We start from the raw sequence: 26,539 nt of genomic DNA on the forward strand, positions 1-26,539 counted from the left end.
TGCAGCCGTGCATATTTCAGTTTCAGCAGAGTGAGTAAACATAATAAGTAACACCAAACTGGCTAGTGACGTGACAGCGTTAACCGCCACAGTTGATTTGGTGGGTTGGCGGATGTTCATTTCAAACCCTGATTATATTATATGAATGTCTAGTTCCTCCACTGAAGGGTTGTCATGTTTATAAGAAACACATGTGTATGGGGCTGGTGGACACACACCATTTACATCAGCTTCATTAACAACGCATGCTGCTCAGACTAGTGCACACACACACACACACACACACACACACTGCTGACAGAGATAGTTATGATGAGTTGTGTTGCCATGGCGCTCATGAGGGAAGATGATGCGCGCATGTCAGATTTCACCAGCACTGCTGGAGATTATCAGAGTATATATAGACTCAAATCCAAGCGACACACTCATCTCCAGTCCATACACACAACAGGATTATTGTCATCCGGAGTTATCATAAAATAAAGAAGAGTGAAACACAGACAGACAGGATTAGAGCAGTGCACTGAATGACCAGTCAGCTGACCCCTCACCTAGAGTCAACAGTGATGATGCGACACCAAAGACTTCACAAAACACCACAACAAACAGACAGAGGGACAGACAGACAGAAGGGTCTCACCTCCACCTCGCAGGAGAACTGGCTGCCGTCCAGGAGAGTCACGTGACACACCACCATCTTCATCTTCTTGTTGAGTCTGAGGGGCGACAGCACACTCGTCTCCTGCTGAATCACTTGCTCTTCCTCTTTCTTCTCCTCCTCGCGCTCCTTCTCCTCGCTCTCCTTCACTTCCGATTCTGCCTCTTTCTCCTCCCTCACAGGCTGCACACACACACACACAGAGAGAGAGTTAATACACACACACACACGAGCGCTCTCATGTTTTCCAGCTGAGCGGATGGCTGCTGGATGATGTCAGCGGGCGGATGCTGATGTTTTCTGCCAGAAGCATGTGGTCCAGCCTGACAGTGTCCACATCTGATCTGGATTAGAGTCCGGTCTCACACAGGTTCATCTTACACCATGACTCTAGCTGCCAGGTACAGGCTGATGTCTTTTATTCTGAAATTCTCACTTCCAGTTTGTTAGGTCAGCTGGTATAGGTGTATATTACCTGTGAGTGTGTGCGTGGACAGCATGTGGGAAGGGTGTGAGTAGCTGGGGCGTTCACTTTGTGTTCTGTTTTCCGTACTCATTTCACTGCAATTTGCTTATTTTATCGTCATCTTTCATCATGCTTCTGTTCTCTTCGATATAACAATAAACGCGTCATCTTTTACTCCCTCGACTGAGCTTCTCAGCAGACACTGGCTGTCACTACGACATCATGAACCTGTTCCAGCGTCAGTGAAGGAGGAAGACACACAGATGAGCTGAAGCATCAGTGTAATAATAGGGGTGTGAACCGACACTGGTCTCACGGTTCGATTACGATTATCATGTCATCGATTCAGTTCAATTCGATATCACGATGCACTGCATCCTCAATTAAAATTTTACTTCAAAAGTGATGTGTGTGTGTGTGTGTGTGTGTGTGTGTGTGTGTGTGTGTGTGTGTGTGTGTGTGTGTGTGTGTGTGTGTGTGTGTGTGTGTGTGTGTATGTGTGCGCGCTCGCCTGTTCGGGAAGTTGCAGTGACAGAAACAGTGACATTCCAGTTTAAGTTTCAAGGGAGTAAAGCTTGTTTATGCCATTAAGAAAAGAAAAATCTGTCAAATAATTTTTGTTTTAAAGAAATGTTCATTTAAAAGCAGCGCTCATTCATCAGTGTATTATGTTACCATTACAGATGCGCGCATCAACGGTCGCCGAGTCCGTTGTTGAAAGTCAAGTCAAGTCAAGTCAAGTTTATTTGTATAGCGCTTTTCACAATACAGATTGTATCAAAGCAGCTTCACAGTATTCAATTTAAATAATACAACAAAGTTTGTTTCAAGAGGAATTTATTGATTGATAAAATTAAATTAAATATCCCCAAAATATCCCCAACTGAGCAAGCCAAAGGCAACAGTGGCAAGGAACCGAAAAACTCCATCAAGTGACCTAATGGTGTCCTAAAACTCCATCAGGTGACCTAATGGAGAAAAAAAACCTTGGGAGAACCCAGGCTCAGTCGGGGGCCAGTTCTCCTCTGGCATTTATGAGCTAGAGGCCGGATTGTAGTTTGAACTGTGGGATTATATGAATGCCTGGCTGAAGAGATGCGACTTTAATCTAGTTTTAAACTGGGAGAGCGAGTCTGAGCAACGAACAGTATCAGGAAGACTATTCCAGAGTTTTGGAGCCAAATGTGAAAATGCTCTCCCTCCTTTGGTGGTTCTGAATATCCTAGGTATGACCAAAAGCCTTGAATTTAGTGATCTTAAAGAGCGCGATGGATTATAGGGCGATAGAAGATCCGTTAAATAGACTGGAGCTAAGCCGTTTAGGGCTTTATAAGTCAGTAGCAAATACCTTGTCATTAATACGGAACTTTATAGGTAACCAATGCAGTGATGATAAAATCGGTGTTATATGATCATATTTTCTTGATCTCGTAAGAACTCTAGCGGCGGCATTTTGGACTAACTGTAGCTTGTTTATTGAGGATGCAGGACAACCAGCTAATAAGGCATTACAGTAATCCAGTCTCGAGGTCATGAATGCATGAACTAACTTTTCTGAATCAGAAACTGATAGCATATTACGTAGCTTAGCAATGTTTCTAAGGTGGAAAAAGGCTGTTTTTGTAACATATGAAATATGATTTTCAAAAGACAGGTTGCAATCGAGTATAACACCCAGGTCTTTTACTGTAGAGGATAAAGTAACAGGACATCCTATGATGTTAAAGTTGTATTGTGCGAGGTTTTGTGGGCGGTTTTTTGAACCGATAAGTATTACCTCTGTCTTGTCTGGATTTAATAAAAGAAAATGACGCGTCATCCAATCTTTTATATCTTTAACACACTCTGTCAATTTGGAAAATTTAGCGTTTTCATCCGGCCTTGATGAAATATATATTTGAGTGTCATCAGCATAACAATGGAAACTAATTCCATGTTTCCTTATAATATTTCCAAGTGGCATCATATATATTGAAAATAACAGAGGGCCTAACACAGATCCCTGCGGCACTCCATAGTTTACTGGAGTTATGATCGATTTTTCTCCATTTAAATAGACAAAATGGTAGCGGTCAGATAGGTATGATTTGAACCAGCTTAGTGCTTGTCCTTGAACACCAGTATAATTTTGTAGTCGATCTGAGAGTATTGTGTGATCTATAGTACCGAACGCAGCACTAAGATCAAGTAAAACTAGTATTGAGATACAGCCTTGGTCAGAAGCTAAAAGTAAATCATTTGTGATTTTAACGAGCGCAGTTTCAGTGCTATGATGCGGTCTGAATCCAGACTGAAACTTTTCATAGATATCATTTTGTTGCAAGAAAGAGCCCAGTTGAGCGGACACCACTTTTTCTAATATTTTAGACATAAATGGAAGATTTGAAATGGGTCTATAATTTGCTAGATTATTATGATCTAATTGTGGTTTCTTAATGAGAGGTTTTATAACTGCCAGTTTAAATGTTCTTGGAACATGACCTAAAGATAAAGACGAGTTAATAATATTGAGGAGAGGCTCTTCCACTACAGGTAACACTTCTTTCAGTAGTTTAGTTGGTATAGGGTCTAATAAACATGTTGTTGTTTTAGATGAAGTGATAAGTTTATTTAACTCTTTTTGTTCTATAGTTGTAAAGCACTGTAATTGATCTTGCGGGGTGATAATTGAAGCTGAATTATAAGGCGCGATTGAAGATTGAACGTTTACAATTGTGGTTCTGATGCTTTCTATTTTCTCAGTGAAGAAGTTCATGAAATCATTACTACTGAACTGTAACAGGATATTTTGTTCGGGTGACGTCTGTTTATTTGTTAGTTTAGCCACGGTGTTAAATAAAAACCTTGGATTATTTTGGTTGTTTTCTATTAGTTTGCGGAGGTGCTCAGCCCTGGCCGCTTTTAGGGCCTTTTTATAACGTGACATACTGTCTTTCCACGCGATTCTAAAGACCTCTAAATTAGTTTGTTTCCATTTACGCTCTAAAATACGGGTTTCTCTCTTTAAAACATGCGTAGTATTGTTCTACCATGGTGCTTTATTTTTCTCTCTGACCTTTTTTAATTTAATAGGTGCAACCACATCCAATGTTCTAGAGAGAATGGTGCTCATAGTGCTAGTTAGTTCTTCTAGTTCATCTGTTTGTTTGGGTTCAGGCAGCAGCTGAGACAAATTAGATAAGCAATTTGAGAAATTATCTATGGTGGATGGGAGGATTGTTCTGCCTGGTCGATAACGCGACGCCGCATGACATATTACAGCAGTACGTAATATGCAAGTTACCATGTAGTGATCAGTGACTTCATCACTTTGTGGAATGATATCTATATCGGTTGGATCGGTTCCATGTGATATAATTAAATCGAGTGTATGATTAAGACGATGTGTTGGTCCGATGACGTTTTGCTTGACCCCAAATGAATTTAATAAATCTGTAAACGCAGCTCCTAACGCAAACTAATAGAAAGTGACGATCATCCATTTATAATCACGCGTAACAGAATAATTGTAGTTTGACCATCGGGTGCGGATACTTAAATCAGAGTAAGTTATTGGGGCGGGTGGATGATTTAGTTTTGACTGCGGATTCGGGTGACGTTGCTCATCCGCGCATCTCTAAAGCAGTCAGACTCTGCCAGGCGCTAACAGCTCGGGGTGAAAACGGCTAGCGTGGTTTATCAAGTTAGTGGTATTAACTCCTGCATATTCTATTTGTGCGTGACATGAGCGCACACAGCGTGTGTCTTCTGCAGGTCGTGCTTACCAGGTTGTTCATAAAGCCCAGATGTGGGCTTTTAAAGTAGTTGGAGCATTTTTAATCACTCGCGTCTCGCCTCCCTCTGCCAATGTATGCTACCGCGACAAAGCACGTACACGACAAATGTCAGAAAAGCGCCAGTACATTATAATCGGTTATGGTCTATTACTGAACCGATACCGAATCCTCCTCGTCTGCATCGCGATGCATCGCAGAAACGATTAATTTCGACACCCCTATGTAATAAAGGCCGTGAGTTTAGACTGCTGATGTCACTTTGATGCGATACGTTAGATTAAATTATAATACTTATGACTTAATTCCTTCACTTGCCAGAGTTCAACAAACTGCAGGAAGACTGTTAAGTGTGTGACAAACAAACCCTCAAATCACTATTCCCTGCGTTAGTCCACTAAACCCATTCATTTGAAGGAGCGAGTCAGCGAATTCAGACAGCCATTGAGTTTACATTGGTTGTACACTTATTGCGTTATTCGATAACGTCCACTATGGTTTCTGACACCACTACAAAATGGCTGACCCCTCAAATAACGCCCTGTTTAAGGGTATAGGGGGCGATTTGGGATTCAGCCTGTGTGAAACTGGAGATGACAGAGCGAGGAGGTCACCTGACTGGGGTCAAGGGTGACAGGCTTTCAGGTGTAGATCACTGCTTTACTCTTCAGACAGAGTACAGGGCACTGAGTCTCTTCACTGCTTTGAATTTATCAAACGAGCTCTTCATGCACATCATGATGATGATGATGATGATGATGATTATTATATTACAGCACTGTTGATGAAAAAGACAAGAGTAAAAGTGTCCCGTGTGTGTATGAGCAGCGGCTCTCACCTGTGTGTCAGCACTGCCGACGGACTTCTCCTCCTCCTTCTCGTTCTCCTCCAGCTGCACCTCCTCTGGCCTGCTCTCCTCCTTCTCCTTCACCTCCTTCTCCTCCTTCACCTCCTTCACCTCCTTCTCCTCCTCTGTTTTCTCTGTGCTCGGGGCGGCTCCTGCTCCGTCCGGCTGGTGTTTCGGCTCACTCTCCTCCTCCTCCTTCAGGATCAGGCTCTGCTCTGCGCTCTCTGAGGCTTGGTCTTGGCTCTGTGACTTCTGTCGTTTAAGCCATGGAGGCAGGAAGCGAGAGATGCCCTTCTCCTTCTTCTTCTGTCCGCCGGTAGCAGGAGGGCTGCTGGGATCGGGAGACGAGGACTCCTCCTGCGGGCTCTCCGGCTCCGCGCTCCGGCTCTCCTGCGGGACCGACACATGCAACACTGAAGACACTAGTGTCAAATCAGTTCAGACACTGAAGAGTCAAATCAGAGTCAAATCAGTTCAGACACTGAAGAGTCAAATCAGAGTCAAATCAGTTCAGACACTAGTGTCCAATCAGTTCAGACACTGAAGAGTCAAATCAGAGTCAAATCAGTTCAGACCCTGAAGAGTCAGAATCAAATCAGAGTCAAATCAGTTCAGACACTAGGGTCCAATCAGTTCAGACCCTGAAGAGTCAAATCAGAGTCAAATCAGTTCAGACACTGAAGAGTCAAATCAGAGTCAAATCAGTTCAGACACTGAAGAGTCAAATCAGTTCAGACACTGAAGAGTCAAATCAGTTCAGACACTAGTGTCAAATCAGTTCAGACACTAGTGTCAAATCAGATCAGACACTAGTGTCAAATCAGTTCAGACACTAGTGTCAAATCAGTTCAGACACTAGTGTCAAATCAGTTCAGACACTAGTGTCAAATCAGTTCAGACACTAGTGTCAAATCAGTTCAGACACTGAAGAGTCAAATCAGAGTCAAATCAGTTCAGACACTAGTGTCAAATCAGTTCAGACACTGAAGAGTCAAATCAGAGTCAAATCAGTTCAGACACTAGTGTCATTTTTACAGCATACTAAGGATGTGACGGTGAGGATATTTTCCCACCGGTTAACCGACGTGTGACAACACATTGGGGGGTGGGGGGGGCTATTATTCTTAATGAAAAAAACAACAACAAAACAGTACGACAAATCCGCTTAAATAGGCGCCTTTACACTTCACTTCGACATCAAATACTCCGCCATCATCTTGTCAGTCAGCTCGTCACTGTCGTGATAAATGAAGTCTGACTCCTGCTGCTGATCTGAGACCTTTCCGGCTCACGATTTATTAACCAGACACGTTCAGTTTTTAATTCTAGTGTCTGTTCTCTTACTGAACTAAATTATTTTATTACACAAAAAACATCTAATGGATGAGCAAGTGATGTAAGCAGTGTTGCTTCTGAACACCGGTCACACAGACTATCGCAGCAAGCCCACCGCATACAAGTACTTGCTCAAATCAGTGTGTTGTGGAAGATCTCAGCACTACCTCTGGTTGGGCGGCACTGGCCACAGGCTGGGCGTCGCTGTCGGCTGGTTTGTCGGGCTGGTCTGTTTGCACAGGGTCCGTCTGATGCTGAACTTCAGGAACCTTCTCCGGTTCCTTCTTCACATCTGTCTCTGATCCCACCTCTGTCGTCATCACGCCCGGCACACTGGCACACAAGAGTCAAGAAGACAGAGGTTAAGAGTCATATCATGAGCCATCACATCTTCTGAGGTCAAGCAGACCCAACCGAACCGCACACACGACTCGTTCCTGACGTCACAGATCAATATCAGCACACAAGTGTCCATCATTTACTCCATAATACCTCATAAGTGTCCATCATTTCTGATGCCTTATTTAAAGCCGATATATACACGATATCACACCATTTCATTTAAAGACAATAAATAAAACATGCATAGCATTTTTTATAAATGTTAATAAATCAAAATAAAGCTAAAAAACATGTTTATTATTTCTGAGAGCAGACCTGGCTGTGAAAAACGAATCAGCTTTACTCATATCTTTGATCATAACGGGAGGAAGTCTTTCAGCACAGCGAGTCTGATGCCGTGAGAGACAGAGAATCACTGACTGAAGAGTGAAAAGCATCAAAACGCTCTTTCATGTTATCAGAGCATCAGGACAAAGCCTGTATGAGCGAGTCGTCAAACCCCACCATGAGCAAACACACACACACACACACACTCAAAGCAGCGCTTATGCGACACTGGGACGCACCAATCAGCTGAGAGCTTGATGACATCAGCAACAGTCAAATGAGTGAATAACTCCCATCCTGCACATTTTACCAGGTTTAAATCCAGAATTCTGCAGGTGGGTCAATGACGTGGCGTGTCAATTCTGGTGTCCCAAGCATATTCATAATATAAAAATGTATACATTTTTAAATGCACTTCATTAAGTGACTCAACTTCCCCCTCTTTAATTACTCATGTGAGAATTCATTATAAATAATTAATCTTTAAGGAACTATTGAGCTCCAAAGTCTCAAAATGTCATTTCGGGTAACTGTCCCGGCTTAAAATCTGAATACAAAAATACAACAAAAATTTTAAAAATATAAATAAAAGTATTTAAAATCTACTTGGGCATAATTGTATTGATGTTTTCAATGATTCCTACAAATATAGTGATAATACTAAGCTTATTTACATTTTTATGACAGAACGACTTTTGTCCCCAAATTGTGATTTCTCTAATGTCAGTCCTGGATAACAGACATCAATGACCATTTTGGACCATAATGCATTTTGTTATGTCATGTGACATAATATTGTATCAAAAAGAAGACCCTGAAGGAGCACTAGAACATGTGCAAAGGTCAGGAAGCGTCTCTTAAAATGTCGATATTTTGATATTTGGGTCACTGGTGCACTTTGTAGCAATATCATGTGACCTTTTGGATAACACTAATAAAACATTTATAATGATTTTATATAAAAAAACGATCTATTTGATCTAAAAGGTTACCTTAAGTGATGATAGCTAAGTTGTAGTTTTCCATAGGTGGTTAAGTTAGTGCCTGATTATAAAGAAAAAATATTGGTTTTTGTCATTCCTGGATAACAACATATCATTCTTGTATAACAAAAAAACCTCTGTTAGCCAGGACATGTCATCCGTTATCCAGAATGACATGCACAACAATCTAGTTTTTAATTAACATTTGTAAACTTTTAGGCAAAGTTATTATTGTTATATTATTAACATTAACATTGTTTACATAATTGTATGTTTTTTTGCCATATTTTAGCTGTCATTCATTTTGATTTCATATGATTCAATGAGTCACATGGGTCATTCTCAATGAATTAACTTTTTTAAATCATTAAAAACTTGTCAGTGTCTCTTACTTTGTTTCAAGTTTGAGTGTTGGAAAGGAAAAAATGATACTGAGGATGGTTTTTATGGTAATCCTGAAAAATATTGCAGAATGTCCTTCCGTCTAACAGTATGTCATTCCGGCTAACAATGACACAGGCAATTAATTTAACCCATATTTGTGTGTTAGATTACACAATTCTGTTTTTTGTTGAGTTAATGATAAAACAAGTCTTATTTACTTTATTGGAAAACATTTTTAAACATTTTCCAGCTTTTTTTTAAATTTGGTTCTGAATTTTGAGTTATCAGCAGCCAAAACTGAGCCCATGTCTATATGAAATCCCAAATTGATTATATTAATTGTGATTAAAATGTAGTTTTACGAGCACTAGTATGTTTGTTGAGCTCCAATTATGGATATCAGTACATTTGTATATGCCAACAATGGTAGAAATGTAATTAATTTAAAAATTCATTACGTTACCCAGGAATGACATTTTCATGGGGAAAAAGATCTGATTCACCAAAAAAAGTGGTTAATTACATTCTTGAAATGTGTACATGTCATTGCATTTCATACACAACACTCTAATAAGTATAGAAAGTCCTACAATTAGAAATTTTTGGGCAGTTTTATTTTTTTTCACATCTTAATCCTTATCCGTCATTCACCCAGGTACTGATGTCGACTGATGTGAGAAATGTCATCAGGGCTCAAGACCAAATAGTTTTACTAGGAGCACTGTAGCCTCTTACTGAACATTGTAGGAGCACAAGCAGAAAGTGTTGACGCACACCTTAAATTGTCCTGATTATTCAAATTATTCACATTTAGAGCTTTGAAATGCTGGAGAAAGTTGTGTGAAGCACTTGAAAGTCCTTGAAAAGTGCTTGAATTTCAAGTCAAGTCAAGTCAAGTTTATTTGTATAGCGCTTTTCACAATACAGATTGTATCAAAGCAGCTTCACAGTATTAAATTAAAATAATACAACAAAGTTTGTTTCAAGAGGAATTTATTGATTGATAAAATTAAATTAAATATCCCCAAAATATCCCCAATTTCACTCTCAAAAGGTTGTATGAACCCTGAACTGAATCAGATAAAAACATTCGACTATTTCAGCCACAATACCATGGTTACAGTTGGCGTTACTACGTTAAATCTACTAGTGCGGTCAACAGTAAAAAATGATTGGCCGTTGTGTTCACGCACTCAACATGTCTGTGATTGGCTACAATGATCAACACTTCAAACACATGTTGTAAATGGACACCTTTGACGCTCTTCGTCAAAGATGTCCAATTACAACATGTTTGTCCCATCAATGATATAGGCTAAAAGCCGAAGTGGGTCCAGAATTTGGACTTAAATGTGGTTTGGGCATCTATTATTTTACTCACACTGCTGTCCGCAATCACATTATAAACTCTCTTTCTTAGGCTAGTTAACTTATATTCACGTTTATGCGTTGATACTTGAGAGCCACCTTGAGGAGCCATGAAGTAGCAACGCTGGGAGCAGGGAAATATAGAGCGCCTTACTTTAACTAAAATATTGGTATTTGGCACCTGCGTATTGATTCTTGTATCACACAGAGGACGACAACTCAAAATTGCCCAATGGATATTTTGTCCCGCCCCTAGTTATAATCCACTCAAACTCGCAGTGCTTTCAGGGTAGGGATGTGCACGAATATTCGATGTTTAATCATTATTTTTATTTTTATTATTACGGCTTTGCTGGCCGTTAAAATGCAGTGAATTCATGATAAATCCCAATCATTAACTCGCAGTTATAATCAAATGCACTGGGTGGCGCTGTGGAGGGTGTTTAACAAGTGGATGGTATTTGATCACATAATGTCGTCGTCTGCCTCGCGAAGTTTGGAATTACTTAGATCAAAATTATATTACAAAATGGAAGTACTTTTAGTCAAATTAATGAATGAAACGGAGTTATCCTAATATCAACACCACAGTGAGAAATCACATCCAAACTCAGTCGACTGAGGAGAGACAGCTGTCCGTTAACGACTGCAGGTAAACTCAGCTGTAGCACGAGTGATCAGATATGATATCTTCTGATAGCAAAATGATTGAGACATATACTTCCTTTAAGTTTCGTTGAGGGAGACCGGTTTAAGAACAGAAAACACAAAGTGCTTTTAGAAACTCCGCTTAGCAAACCGTTATCGTTGTGTCTCTGCAACGTCTGTCAGCGCAGCTTCTCACTCGAGCAAGAGGATGTTATTGTTTCTCAACATGAAACAATATAAACACTAATATTGTTCTTAATATTTTTTGTTTACACATTGTTTAATGTTTCCAACTAAAGGAAAACGTTAAGATAGTAAGCCTGATGTGTATATTGCCTTGTAAGATTGCTCAGAAATGGTGACAAAAAATAAAAATAAAAAACTTAAGTTAAAAAATAACGGCTTTCTCGTTAAACGTAGCCTAATTTAAATAAATGAATATTCGATTTTTATGAGCCCAAATATTCGCATACACTATTTTTGAAAAATGCCCATCCCTACTTTCAGGTGGAGCAGCGTTTACTACAGACCACAGAGCTGTACGTCACTGACACGCTGCACATTCACATTTTCACAATCGCACTAAGCCAAATCAGTTCAAGCGTGATTTCGTGTCACTTGCGATTAATCGTGCAGCCCGAAGCCCTAGTGACTATAGAGCTGGACCAGGGTGGACGTCATGTGTGGATGAAAACATGGTCCTCTTCCAGTCTCTACAATGGCATGAGATGTATAAGCCTCCTCCTGCATTACATTTTCACAACACACAACTTTCAACATGGTTTCATGGAGTTCTTGAATACTAAAAGGTTTTGAAAAGATATTGAACAACTGGTATGTTGTTAAACAACAGTTCAATCCACTGAACACATTGTACTTCAGTCCCTCCCAGCCTTGTTTTCATTCCTTCAGAAAATTAATTATGGCGCTGCCCTGACTAAGATCTACTGCACACACACACACATCTCAGGTTCATCATGATCACAACGTTCCCTCAAGATCGCACCAGGACCAGTCAAACATGCTGGGATTTTCAGAGAGCACACAGCTGTTACAACACACACACACACACACACAAGAGAGCCGGCCAGGGGAAAACCACTGATGAAACAACAGCAAAAACGCTGTGAGAAAGAGAAAGCATGCATGACATCATCACGTGTGGGGCACGTCCTCAAACGCACATGTGATGCGTGTCCAGGAGTATCAGAGCAACGGCCCTCTGGGTAACTGTGTAACGTTAGACAAACACTACTAGAGTTTGGGCTCAGGAAGAATTTTGTTCTTTTGAAAGAAAAACACTTTTATTCATTTTATTTAACGTGTCCACATTACACACACACACACAAGAACTCACAACAAACAAATACATGTTCAGTTTCAGATCTTCATGTGAAGGTTCAGCTGTGGATCACCAGTAAAACACAGAGTCGGCTCACAATCGTTAACGCCATTCAACCTGCTGTGTGTGTGTGTGTGTGTGTGTGTGTGTACACTAATCCACAAACTGCAATGCTTGCAGATAACAAATCAACACAAGCTGTCAAAACTAATCAGGACCCAGAGCTACACACCACCCGTGTGTGTACATCAGTCTGTCAGTCTCCAACACACACCACACGCGTGTGTATGTCAGTCTGTCAGTCTCCAACACACACCACACACACACACACACACACGAGTATGAGGCCGACGGGTTTGGCCACAATATAGGGATGCAACAATACATCACAATACAAACATGCAACAATCATGGATGGAATGTATCATGGATAGTGACAATCTGTATTATGTATAGTTCACCCAAAGTGTATAGTTTAGACAAGTTTCTAGACTACACTCAAAAAATAAATGTTTGCCTCGTTAAATTTAATTAATTAAAATAAGCTAAAGTAACACGATTGTTTAATATTTTGTCACAACTTAATTTAATTGTGTTCAATCAACCTAATATATTTAAAACTGAAGTTTACTTAATTTGTGTGAAAACTACATGAATCATATTTGTTGACAACTAACTGGGCAGTGGATCTGTAGTTCCCAGCATGCTTTGCAAGGGACTGCATTAGGAGGGTAAATTGTTATGTTGTGTTTTTCTGTAAATGGAAAGATGTTGTTAGTTAATGTTAGTGTTTAATATTCAATTATGTTAGAAACTTAGAGGACTTTCTGTAATGTTTTAGAATTTTGTGGTGACCATTATGCAGAAGAGTGGCGACTGTGTTTAGCTTAGGGCTGTGGGCACTCAGTATACACTAGACATGCATTAAACCGCTTTCGCAAAGTGGTATTCATTTTATTGAACACTAGTAGCTTCTATCATTGGAAATAACTGTAGAGTCAAAACAGCAAAAACTATAATGTTGGCGATTTCAGGCAGGACTAGGGATGCTCATTTCGATTCATTTTCCCGACCGACAACCGCCGCTCGTTAATCGATTATTAACCGTTAACTGATAAGATTATAATATTGAATTGGCAAATAAAATTGACGCGTATCTGTGACCCTTTAAAAAAATACAAACAATTTTATTTATTTTTTCAAAGGGTTTATTTTAACGTGCAAAGTGCAAACAGCAGCATACAGAACAGATCAACAACAGAAACTGGATTCAGTTTAAATTTTCAAGCACCTGCAGTATTTCTGACAGTGAGAGAAAAACAATAAAAAACAAAATAGGCCTACACTAAATATTATTTTTTTAACTTAAATAATTAACAAATTAAGATGACAAAAAGAAAACACTGAATCCGTTTGAACAAAGCTTTCAAAAACTGGCTATTTTTTTCCGTTAGACTAAGATTTTTCGTTTATTAAAAATAGCAGCCCTACCTCAACACCTTGTCTAATTTTTATTTTTAAAAAAGCAACATATCAACGTGATGTGGGGTCAGTCTGGAGCGCAGCCTGTTGACAGTTAAGGGGGTCGCACACCGGACGCGCAGCGCCACGTCTTTTAAATTCGAACACATTATTCTCTATGAGAGTACACACACCGGCGGCGCCTTTCGGCGTCTGTCCGCGGCGGCTCAGGACAGTGTTCAAAATCCTGCCGCGCCACAGAGCGCCATTTACATAGTTTTATATTAAATTTACATTTATGTGTCTCAAATCGTAGTTGATGTATATACGGACTTCACCATGTGGTGCAATATACATTTAGTTTTATATTTATTTACAGAAATCAGAAAATTGCTGATGTTATCGGATTTTCAGGTGAGAGTTGTCCTAGACGTGGAGCGGCGCTGAGCTGCGGCGCCCTTTAGGCCCCATCCACACTCAAAATGACATATAAACATATTTTCCTATTCTATTTTGCCTGGAAACGCTTCCAACACGCTTGCGTGTCGCATGAAAAATACGCGTCGGTTCTATTTCTAGCATGCACGCGTTTTCCACGCGAGCCGCGCCTGAGATGCGGCAGTTTCTTACTGTAATATGAAACTGTTCCAGCGGGTGGAGTTCACTGGTACCGAATATTACCCGTGTATAGTCCATGACTGATGACACCCAATCATAGAGCCGAGCGTGAGCCTCTGCGTCATCGTTTCTAAAGTCCTCCGTTTTGACCCGTCTTCACTAAAACGCCCTCCGGAGATTCAAAACGCAAAACGGGGTCGACAGCGTTTCTAAACTTCTCCGTTTTAGGTCTTTGTTTTTGCCGTTTTAGTGTGGACGGGAGGTGCAAACGTAGCAAAAGGTCTCCGTTTCTAAACGAAAACGCAGTAGTGTGGATGGGGGCCAAGACCTGCGGCAGAAAACACCCTCTCCGATGGGACAGATGTCCCGGGAATACACAGGCAACGTCTCGCTAGAGACGTGAGTGGTTTCGCGTGTCGACGCGCTCCGTGATTTAATAAATATAAGCTATATAGTATTTTATTTTTAAACCATGCAGCAAACTAAACAAAAAGAAGCTTGAAAAAAAAAAACGTTTTAAACCGTTTAACTGATAGTATTAGGCTAATCGGTCAAAAATTGTACTTTCGGTTAACAGTTAAACGGTCAAAATGAGCATCCAGGACAAAAACTAAATGTAGTCAACCTGACAAAACTTTATCTAGCAGGAATGACTAAATGAATTTAAGTTCATACAACAAGATTACAATAAATCATTTCAAACAAATTAGATTTTGTTGGAAAAATGTAATTCATTTTCGTGGAAAAGTTTTCCTTAATTTAATCAAGTTCAACAGCTTTTTTTTTTTTTTTGTGTAGTATATATGTATAATACAGCAACGGGGGAATATGTGTGTGTCCTGATAATGCCAAGTAGGGCTGAAACGATTCCTCGAGTTACTCGATTACAAAAATTCCTCGAGGCAAAAACTCTGCCTCGAAGCCTCGTTAAATTCCTGTGACGCGCACTATACGCGCAGGGATCTGATCGTTTCACGCGGACCGTTGTTCAATGTTCAGGAAGCACACCATAGCGCGTGATACATTTTGAATTTAGTTGGCGCGATGGCGGAGAGTAAAGATAAACGCAACTTTTAAATACATAATTACATTTTTTAAAACAAAATTATAGGCTTAAGTGCAGGGTCCAAAAGTTGGTCGTTTTGTTGCTATGGTTACACACACACACACACACACACACACACACACGGTGGCGGTGCGCTCAAAGTCATCTGTCAGTTGTGCAGTTACCCAAAATCTCCTGAATGAAGTTAAAACCCATCATGTCACTGAAATGTGTTTTTTAAATCAAGTGATGAAAGTGCTCGTTGCCGCTGCGATCAGTGGCGCGGATACAGTGTTCTCTCGTGTGGCTCGCGCACACACCGCTCTATCTTTCACTCGTACACACGCTTCAATCCGTTGCGGCAATGCATCACATGCTTAAACTTATGTAGTCACGCAACAATAATTTCAGCATGCATTCACTGTATACACCGGGACGTGATGGAGGAACAAATATTCTATTGCAGTCTTTGCGAGACCTTGTTTGTACGTCACGTCTGCCCAATAGTTACAGACAACAACAAAAAATTTAAATCCCCACCAGCTTCTCCAAATCCACTCGTACTTTTGGGGAAGACATTATAATCGGCTACCAAAGTAATTGAGCATAGAACATTTTCAATTAACAAAAAATATAATACTACAAAACGTGATAATATACTTAGCCTAAGTGAAAAACAAAATGCTGTTCTTTTTCTATTTAACAAAATGCATATTTGCAATAAAACATTCCCCTTTTCAAAGCTACACTATGTGTAGGTGTCTCCAGTGCATGCAATTTGAAGTTAAATTGCAGTTAAATGCAATCCTATTTTTAATGTTGTATTAAGAAGACAAAACTAAGGCCAAAGGGTAGGGATGGGGCCGATCCGATCCAGTATCGGTATCGGGACCGATACCAGCGTAATTCACGTATCGGATTTTCCCGATCCAACCTGCAGAGATATCCGATATCCTTGAGTCATGTCTGCGCTTTAACGTTGTCTGCTGAAATGACTCCAAAAGTGATTCCCGCCGGCTAGTCTGCTAGCTGGCCGCAAACTGCGGAATGGATTTCCTGAACGGAGGCGCGGCTCAATGAGACACAGAGTTATGAGACACGCCACCGCTCAGGAAATCCATTCCGCAGTTTGCGGCCGCTGTGTGGAAATTCTTCACACTGGAAACACCGCAGAGCAAGACAGCAAAATGCAATGTTTGCAAAGCCGTAATTCAGAGCTCGTTGAAGCTCCCTCGCGTCGTACAACACAACGAATGCAATCAAACATTTAAAAAAGCACCACGTTACTGTGCGTTCACACCAAACGCGAATAGCGCGTCAAATTCGCGTCTGCCGCGTCTAGTTGGACGCTTGAATATTTTGAATCCATTCGCGCGCCCAGAGCGAAATTGACGCTCGTAAAAAGCAAAAGTTTGAAGCGAAATTGACGCGCGTCTGAGGCGAAATCCGCTTGTCTGTTTGCACATGGCTGATGTTGATCGAGCATTCATCGAGAGAGTTACAGCATCGGAGCGAGGATCACCCTTTAGATAGTGTGTGTGTGTGTGTGTGTGTAAGATGTTTACACTTGCACTTTTCTTATATTTCAAGACTCAAAGTATTTGACATTTTGGGAATGTAATAAATATTGACATGACCTACAGTTGCATATTTGTTTTCAGAATGGGATTTTTCCTGTTAACAGGATTTACTGTTTTTCTGACTTCCTTTTCTGACCTTATACTTACCATACATGCATAAATATGTAGGCCTACATATCATACTTGCCTGTTGAGAGGAGTTTATTTCAGCATCATATAAAATAAACAATAATGATAATAATAATATTAAAGCAAACACAGCTCTGGTATCGGAATAGTATCGGTATCGGCCGATATCCAAATTCAGGTATCGGGATCGGATCGGAAGTGAAAAAATGTGGATCGGTGCATCCCTACCAAAGGGCCTTTACTATTTAAGTTTGTATTCATAGTTTTACATGTTATACATGTTTTACAGTAAGTTGACTTGTATTGACAACTGTATTGTTATATAATTGTTGGCACTGGCACTTATAAACACTCAATGGGTAAAAATTGCAATAAATAGGCTTAGTTTTGGAGCCAAATGTTGGAGTTGGAATAAATACCTGTTTTGTTTTTTTTAAATAAAAGCCAAATGCTTGATCATTTTACAGCCACATCATTTTCATTATGCATTATTTGTTTTGGTTGTTTCAAAAAATGTTTTATCCGATTACTCGATTAATCGACCGATTAAGTGCTAGATTAATCGATTACAAAAATAATCGATAGCTGCAGCCCTAATGCCAAGTCTGATGTCTAAAATGTCTGATGTCAAATTCATCTAAAATAATTCAGTATTTTCAGCTTCAGAATCATGAATATAGTTATTCTGGCATCTCTATTGTCCTGTGCTTTGGGTTTCAGCATCAAGTCCAAGCCTGTTCATTTACACACACAATGTAACACCAAATCTAGCATTTTAATCAACAGTAACATTTTATTTGTTATCCTTTTATCATGTGTCTTGGAGCGTCGCAATAATATTGTGAGTTGAGTGTGGTGATATGCATGAGGGCATCGCTACACCCCTAGAGCAATCCCACAGCAGAGAATCTGAGCATGTCAGACACAACATATGAAGCACTGTAGCCTCGTGTGTCCTGATGGTTATCTAGATCTGCTTTTCCACAGCAGGGCTGCCCTAAAACACACACACACACACACACACACACACACACACACACACACACACACACACACACACAGGGCCGGCGCTCCGCACACGCACATCACGCACTGCGCGTAGGGCACCAAGTGCTTGGGGGGGCACCAAAAAATCTGGGTCGTGAAAAATCATCACAATAGGGTACTAGTATAAATAACAAATAAAATGTCTAAAGCATGTTAATATTGGGTTTAAGTGGTCGTTCAATGAGGCCTATTATATGTTGATCCGACGAAAATTTTGTGTGTATTTAAGTGGTCCAGTGGTAGAATTTTTGCCAAGCGTGTCAGAGGTTCTGAGTTCTAATCCGCACTCATATCGTTTTTTTTTTGTTTTTTTTTCTCATCAAAACCGATTATGTTTTTTAGTGGTTGTATATCAGGCAGGGACACTTTTTGTGCTTTTTGTTTTCTAATTGTACCGGAGCGAATAGAGAGTCTCTCCACAACGGATTGAAACGCGCGTCTGAGTGAAGGCTGTGCGCGAGCCAGAAACAAACATAGTATCCGCGCCACTGATCGCTCGGCAACGAGCACTTTGATCAGTTGATTTAAAAAAACAACACATTTCAGCGCTAGATCGACTCTTATTTAAAAAACGAATGAAATGAATGCTCTGCTGGTTAACTGGAGATGTTTTGTTTGTTTGTATTGGTACATTCGTGCCGCGAGATGTTTCAAAAGTGGTGGGGACATGTCCTACCCGCAAATTACGCCTATGCGTATGCATGTCCAGGGGCGTCGCTATAGAAGTGCAAAAGATCCGGGGCTTTAGCCCTGCATGGCTAAAATCTTTCTTTTTTTTTTTTTTTTTACTTTGAAACTGCAATTAGAAGAAAAAAACCCCCCACAATCTCAGTGTTTGTATATTTTCATATTCACAGAGTTGTCAAATTATGTACAGAATTATTATATTGTGCCTGACCTTTGCACTTTTAACTTTCTGTGTTTACATTGTTCAGTTCCAAATCTGTGTTTTTAGTAATTGTGGTGGTGTTTGGTATTTATAATTTTAACCTTTATATTATTTATTTCTTTTCATGTTTGGTGCCATTGTTAATGTAAAATTATTTATTTGCAGCAGTTATTTTGGAAGTAAAGAGAACCTAACTAAGAAATTTTGAATGGTTGTTATTCCCTTGGTGGGTGGGGAGGGGGGCACCACCAAGCATTTGTGCTTAGGGCACCCAAATGGCTAGCGCCGGCCCTGCTAGCCCCGCCCACAGCAAAACAGAGTAAGTGTTCAGCACCAGCAGCTTCATGAGCCATCATGAGGTCAGACTACAGCGCGTCAGTAACTGCATTACCAGCTCATCTCCTGTCCGGCTCACTTCATCAGAACATCTGAGTCTTGTGACGGCAATAACAGAAGTGATTAAAGTCACCTGACAGCAGCTGGAGAGAGGCTCTTACTGTGCTGGTCTACACACACACACACACACACACACACACACACACACACAACTGGAACATCATGAGCACTTCAGACCCATTTCAGTCACTATGTTGCATGTTTATTTCAAACATTTCATGCATACTGTACATAAGTGCTTGTGGTGTACAGATGCTCACAGCTGCACGACTCAGTGTGTAAACTACAGACACAGGCTCATCAGGACAGATGGTGTGGGTCAGCAGTGTCACCACACACACACACACACACACACACACTCATGCGGAAGTAAACTGGGCTGTCAGACACTGCGGAGAGGAAAGTGAACACACTGAACTGTTTCACGAGTGTGTGTGTGTGTGTGTGTAACTCGTTCATAATGTGTGATCAAACATGCCAAACATCCACAAGAGTCCACACACACACACACACACACACTCTAACACTACTACACAGGTCATGGATTATAAAAAGCGGATTATGATATTTATTGGTTAATATTGTTCACACCCACCCACTCGCCTTGATGATGTCAGCAGACGGGTGTTGAAAGATTGTGAAGATGCTTTAATAACATGAACTGGTTAACTGACTTCATGCTGACATACGCTGATTTCACGCAGCCGCCATTTTGAAATCGAAAGTGAGGCTCCGGTGGGAAGAACCCCGGAAGTAAAGATAAACAACAATGCCTTGGATTACCAACCTGAAGCTGCTGCCGCGATTTACACTATTGGATGTTAATATCCAATATAGGATATGTATATAGTTCATACCTGCTTCGTTTTTTACATTCTGAATTATATATAAAAAAAATATTTTATTTATAAATGAATTTCACTGTATATAGTCTAAAGTATGAAAGAAATGTTTGTACATTTTTAGAATTGACACAACATCATTAAACACAACAATACGCCATCACATTCACGACTCTCCTGTGATTAAAGGCGACACTTCCGGTTTTCTTCCCACCGGAGCCTCGCTTTCGATTTCAAAATAACGGCTGCGTGAAATCAGCGTATTAAAGGGTTAGTTCACCCAAAAATGTAAATTCTGTCAGTAATCACTCGCCCTCATGATGTTCCAACCCTGTAAGACCTTCGTTCATCTTCGGAACACAAATTAAGATATTTTTGATTAAATCTGAGAGCTGTCTCACTCCTCCATAGGCTTCTAAGACATTATAACTTGCTGGCCCAGAAAATGCATTAAAGAGATCGTTAATATAGTCCAAGTGACTCCAGTGGCTCAATCTTAAGTTTATAAAGCGACGAGAATACTTTTTGTGCGCAAAAAAAACCGCCTTTATTCCACTATTCATTTCCTTCTCTCTGGGCCTCGAGTGAGTTCACGTAGTGTTTTAGCGCAGCGCATCTGTGTTGTACGTCACACGCAGGCTCACTATTGGCCGACGCTGGTCATGTGTGTGATGCGTGTGACGTACAACACAGAAGCGCTGCGCAGTTATTCTACGTGAAAAAACTCGAGGCCCAGAGAGAAGGAAATTAATTGTGGAATAAAGTCGTTATTTTTGTTTGTTTTTGTGCATTTATACTACAGGGTTGGAACAACATGAGGGTGAGTAATTACTGACAGAATTTTCATTTTTGGGTGAACTAACCCTTTAAGAGGAGCACAGAGGTTAGACAATTAGAACAGCTCATTTGCATACAAAATATCGGCTCCAGTAAGTGAAAAGCAAGACAGAAGATCCATCTCAATTTGTGTATTTATGCACTATTAATAAATAGTGCGAGTAGTGTGTTCACACTGACAATTCAAAAGGGAAAAGGTGCACGTCAAACACCGGGATGATGCAATTACCCGGGAAAAGATGAAATGTACACTTCCTGCACTCAACCGTCACAGGAGGGGCAATCAGACCACACTCCTCACACACTCACACACTCACACACTCACACACTCACACACTCACACACTCACACACTCACACACTCACACACTCACACACTCACACACTCACACACTCACACACTCACACACTCACTCACACACTCACTCACACTCACTCACACACTCACTCACACACTCACTCACACACTCACTCACACACTCACTCACACACTCACTCACACACTCACTCACACACTCACTCACACACTCACTCACACACTCACACCAGGGATGGAAATTAGCACCCGCCACCAGCCAAATGCGGGTGATTTTGTGTTGTGGCGGGTAAATTCGCTTCACCTACCGGCCACCGTGGCGGGTAAATAAAAATATACTGTTTCACACAGACGGCGGACACTTTTAGAGGACATAAGTGTACGCTGAAATAAAGTCTTTCACCTCAGAAAAACTGACTTTCTTGTCCTGTCACGTCAGCCGTTATCCTGTTCTCATAGCGAACACTCTTCAAATGCACGCGCAAATGCGGCGGCGCGCGCTGTGTATCGCCTCACTGTATATAAAGTGCAAAATAAACTACGAGCATGCAACGCCGTTACGTTGTAAATTACACAAAATAAAAGTAATGCAGGTATGATTTTCATACTATTCACCAGCAGCAGTTTCCATGGTTCATTAACAGTTATTGTTAATATTGTGTATTCACCATGGTAACTGTCGTTTCCATATTAACCCCAAAATGCCACTTTATTTTTCTTTGTGTTATTTTTTATATTTTTAAATGACTCTAGTGGCTCATACCAACGTTGTATTAACAAAAACTAGTTTGGAACTGCTATTTAATAGCTTTAGCATAGGCCTAATGTTTATTTATTAGTACTAGTCTTTACTATTAGTCATATTCTTACAATTTATGTTAAGGGGGACAGTACTTGTGTGTGGAAATAGCCGGTTTCAATAAAACTACTTGTGACATGTCATATTTGGCTTTGACTTTGACTGAACATTTGCTCTCACTTTGCGAAAAAAATATCGGGATATATATCGTATATCGATATTCAGCCTAAATAATCGGGATATGACTTTTGGTCCATATCGCCCAGCCCTAGTTTCATTGTTGGGACTAAAAACCTAAAACTGGAAGCCATAAAAGACCACGAAACATTCAATTGCCACATCCAGGTAAAAAAGAGAAATATATATAAGAGAGAAAGAGAAAATGTCAGTATTTCATTGAGACTTGAGATTAAATAAACTGCTTAAGTATTGTAGATCTTGTAGTATTAATTTTCACATGCAGTTACACATTGTCGGTTAAAAACAAGAAAGTGGCTGGTAAAAACATTGAGTGGCTGGTAGATTTTGAAATCCACCAGCCACAGTGGCCTGTGGACAAAAAAGTTAATTTCCATCCCTGACTCACACACTCACACACTCACACACTCACACACTCACACACTCACACACTCACACACTCACACACTCACACACTCACACACTCGCCGGTATTCGGTAATGTGATAAATCGCGGTAATGAATATGCACGATATTGTTATCGCGGGCACTTCAAAATACCGTGAAAAAATAATAGATCAGAATTTAGATTTATAGAACGCGCATTAGCTTATTTTCCATCAACCACTTAAACAAACACTGCGTATATGCTGCGCGAAACACGTGCGCACTCTGATGTAAACAATCCCCACATGTAGGAAGCACTGTGTGCATGCGGCGCAGTGCGCACTCTAGTCTAATGTAAACAATCCTCACATGGAGAAGAAGCACGGCGGAAGGAGGAACGCTGCCGACGATTTATCCCCCTTTTAAAAGCAGGGCTGCCAACTCTACGCATTCACCGTGAGACTCACGCAATTTACACTTTTCACACGCTCTCGCGCCACACATCCATTTTCTCACGCTGAGAAAAATCGCGGGGCAAAGAGGACACGGACACCGACAGACTAGACAGAGCAGGTTACTATTGATATGAGAAAAATTCTCAGCTCTCATGTTCTGTCCATTTTATTACGAAATTCAGACAATAAATACCGTTTTGGTGCTTGTAAATGTGACTTTTTATTTAAAGATACAGTACAACTTACCGAAATATATATATGCCTCATACATAATATCGATCAATCAGTGTTTTTCAGCCATGGAAAGAGGTCAATAAAACTGCAGGACAACAATTATGTCACAGAACGTTACATATACCTCAGGAAAGCCATTTAATGACCAGCACGTTAGTTGACTAGAAAAAATATAGAGAGGAGTATTTTGCTAAATATGTGCACTATATTACATATTTATTATATATTTACTTGTGTCATTACATAATTGTTATCATAATGAAAACCGCATTATATCTAATTTAATTTGATATTTTTAACCTTTAATACCAGCATTATGTGAGATGTATTTTTTTATTCCGAAAAATTAACATGTAGTCTATCTACTGTAGCCTACCTAATATTTATCCAAATGAGTCAATATTGAATCAACATTGAAATCAAATCCAAGAATTGAATTGAAATCTTGAAAATTGTGTTAAGCAATAATACGAACAGTAGCCTACCAGTCATTGTACCATGTAAACATTGTAACATGTTGTAACTAAACTTAATACAATTCTGTTTAGTTACCAAATGTTTTGACAATCACAATTACACCTATTGTGATGCAAGTTGTTGTTTTTTACATCCCCCCCCCCCCCAATCCATCCATTTCTCTTGTGTATTTAAAATATCGTGATAATACCATATACCGTGATATAAGCTCAATCAATTAATCGCAGCATGAAAATGTTATACCGGCACATGCCTATCACACACTCACACACTCACACACTCACACACTCACACACTCACACACTCACACACTCACACACTCGGGACACATCTAGACTCCGCCTGGATCTTCACATTCGGCAGGTTAAATGGACCCTGAGATGAGCCCTATATTAACATTTCAGCATCACCTGACCTGTTGCCCATGACGACAGTTGCATCATCTTTAAACATCATCCATTCATAAATAGGGTTGGGTACCGAAAACGGGCACCGATATGGAACCGGACCGAATCAAAACACAGAATTCGGCGGCACTTAAAGCCTCAGCGGTCGGCTGAAACATCTGCCCTCTTCTCCAAGACGGACGCGAGCATCATCACCGCATGTGATCACTAGTTAACCCTTTAACGTACGATCGTTCACACTGGTGTGCTTAATGTTCAGATCACGTGATCATCTTCTGAATTCAAATCTGCGTTGGCTGACGAGACGGACGCTCTCAGCGCTGTTAGCCTATCACAACTATTCTGGGTTTTCAACCAGATAAGGTTTATTTTAGGTATGAGACACTTAAATACACACAAGTACTAGCAAAACAACATTTATAGTTACATACACACTGATGGCTATGAAGCGCCAATAACAATCCTCTCAATTATAAATTAATGACGTGTTTAGATACACATTGTGTAGGTAACTATAAAACTGACTCTGTTCTTCTCACACTCCACCAGCCCCTCACTTTAAAGTATTTCTGGAGAAGTGGATGAACTGACGTGTTGTAGCCTGACAGATACACTTCTCTGAACTGCCGTGCGTACTAACATGGCGCACATTATGCGTTATAGATCAACTACATGAATCATGAACCTTATAAAGTATCAGCCAAGGACTGACTGACATAACGCAACCAATCACAGTTGGTTTTGTTCCGCATCATGTTTAGTGTGAAAATGTGAAGTCGACGTCCCTACAATAACAGGCCGGCGTACATCTAATAACTTAATCATTCAAGAGCATTTTGCAAGTTTACTGCAACAATAGAGCTGTGAACCAGTCTTCAGCTGATCCTGAGAGCTCATAGTCACAGCTGTACACATGACGGCGTTCTTCTTCCACGAAGGGTTTCGTCACGGTATTTAAGGAGATGCGCTCTAGAATAACGCTCACCGTGTGCAGGACATGCAGTGACTCAGGAGAGGGCTCGTATTGGCCAGAGAACGCACAACATGTGAAAAGATTTGCAGAGATTTAGAGCTGGTTTGAAGCATACCAAGAATACAGACTTTGCTGTTATTAGTCCTGTAGTGTTATTCAGTGTTCAATTATTGTATTTGGGTTTAGGTGGCTTAGGTTTTATTGTGAATTTGTTATGAAACTTTGTTGTGTTTTGTATTTAGACTACTTATATTTATACATTTACGCTGTCTTCTAGTAGCTGTGCCGAGAGAAATCTGAATCATTCCCTTCCGAAACTTGCAGAGACGGAGAGTGTGAGTAGGAGGTGTCCATGAGCTAGGAGCAGGAGAAACTTTTGCTAGGTATTCTGATTAATTATTTTGTCACTTTGCCTCCACGTCCCCCCGATTGCCCGCGAGCTTCTCCTCCTGTCCATACGGTAATCTCTCTACTGTGAGACAGAGAGTCGCGTGGTTATGACGCAATCGTTAGCCTACTTTTACAAAAACTGCTTATACGGGGCCATAACGTAAGACACAAGGTAATGGAGCCTTTTATACATTGTCGTGTTTCTTTAGAAATAAATAATGGACAAATGGAGTCTTTAAACGCCTCAGATGTAAAGTTATTCGCTGTCAAAGTGACGCCAAAATGAATGGGAGTCAATGGAATGCTAACAGCAGGAGATGGTCCGCTAATCAATGGCGGCGCCCGGGGAAGCTTCAGTTTCCGGCTGATGGATTACCCCCTTGGGCGCGGCGCGTCTTGGACGGTGAGAGCGGCGAGGAGAGTTGAAGTCTGGTCAACTTTATGGTAATAAGCTATGACGCGGTTCGGCAGTAACCAATCAGAATGTAGAAGTCCTGCACCTGAGAGGATTCCAGAGAACGCAATCCTGTAAACATTGGTTTAAAAAGATCACGCCTTCGATCTACGTCAGCGCATCAGAGCGTCACGAATCTTTCTCTGGCGTCGTT

General features: G+C 40.5%; 1 protein-coding gene across 19 annotated transcripts in view; it reads right to left on the reverse strand.

Moving 5' to 3' along the window:
• Positions 1 to 26,539, reverse strand: part of epb41l2 (erythrocyte membrane protein band 4.1 like 2) — a 103,651-nt gene that overhangs the window by 60,906 nt on the left and 16,206 nt on the right. For 18 of the 19 annotated variants that reach the window (XM_082147880.1, XM_082147876.1, XM_082147879.1 and 15 more), the window contains exons 2-4: positions 7,244 to 7,412; positions 5,736 to 6,134; positions 641 to 841 (exon numbers count right to left, since the gene is read on the reverse strand). In XM_082147880.1, coding sequence (XP_082004006.1) covers positions 641 to 841; positions 5,736 to 6,134; positions 7,244 to 7,399 — 756 coding nt within the window. In that variant the 5' untranslated portion in view covers positions 7,400 to 7,412. The remainder of the gene's footprint in view (positions 1 to 640; positions 842 to 5,735; positions 6,135 to 7,243; positions 7,413 to 26,539) is intronic. The other variant, XM_082147878.1, reaches the window with a different exon arrangement.

Source organism: Leuciscus leuciscus, assembly GCF_965113295.1.
Source record: "Leuciscus leuciscus genome assembly, chromosome: 19".
NCBI lineage: Eukaryota > Metazoa > Chordata > Actinopteri > Cypriniformes > Leuciscidae > Leuciscus > Leuciscus leuciscus.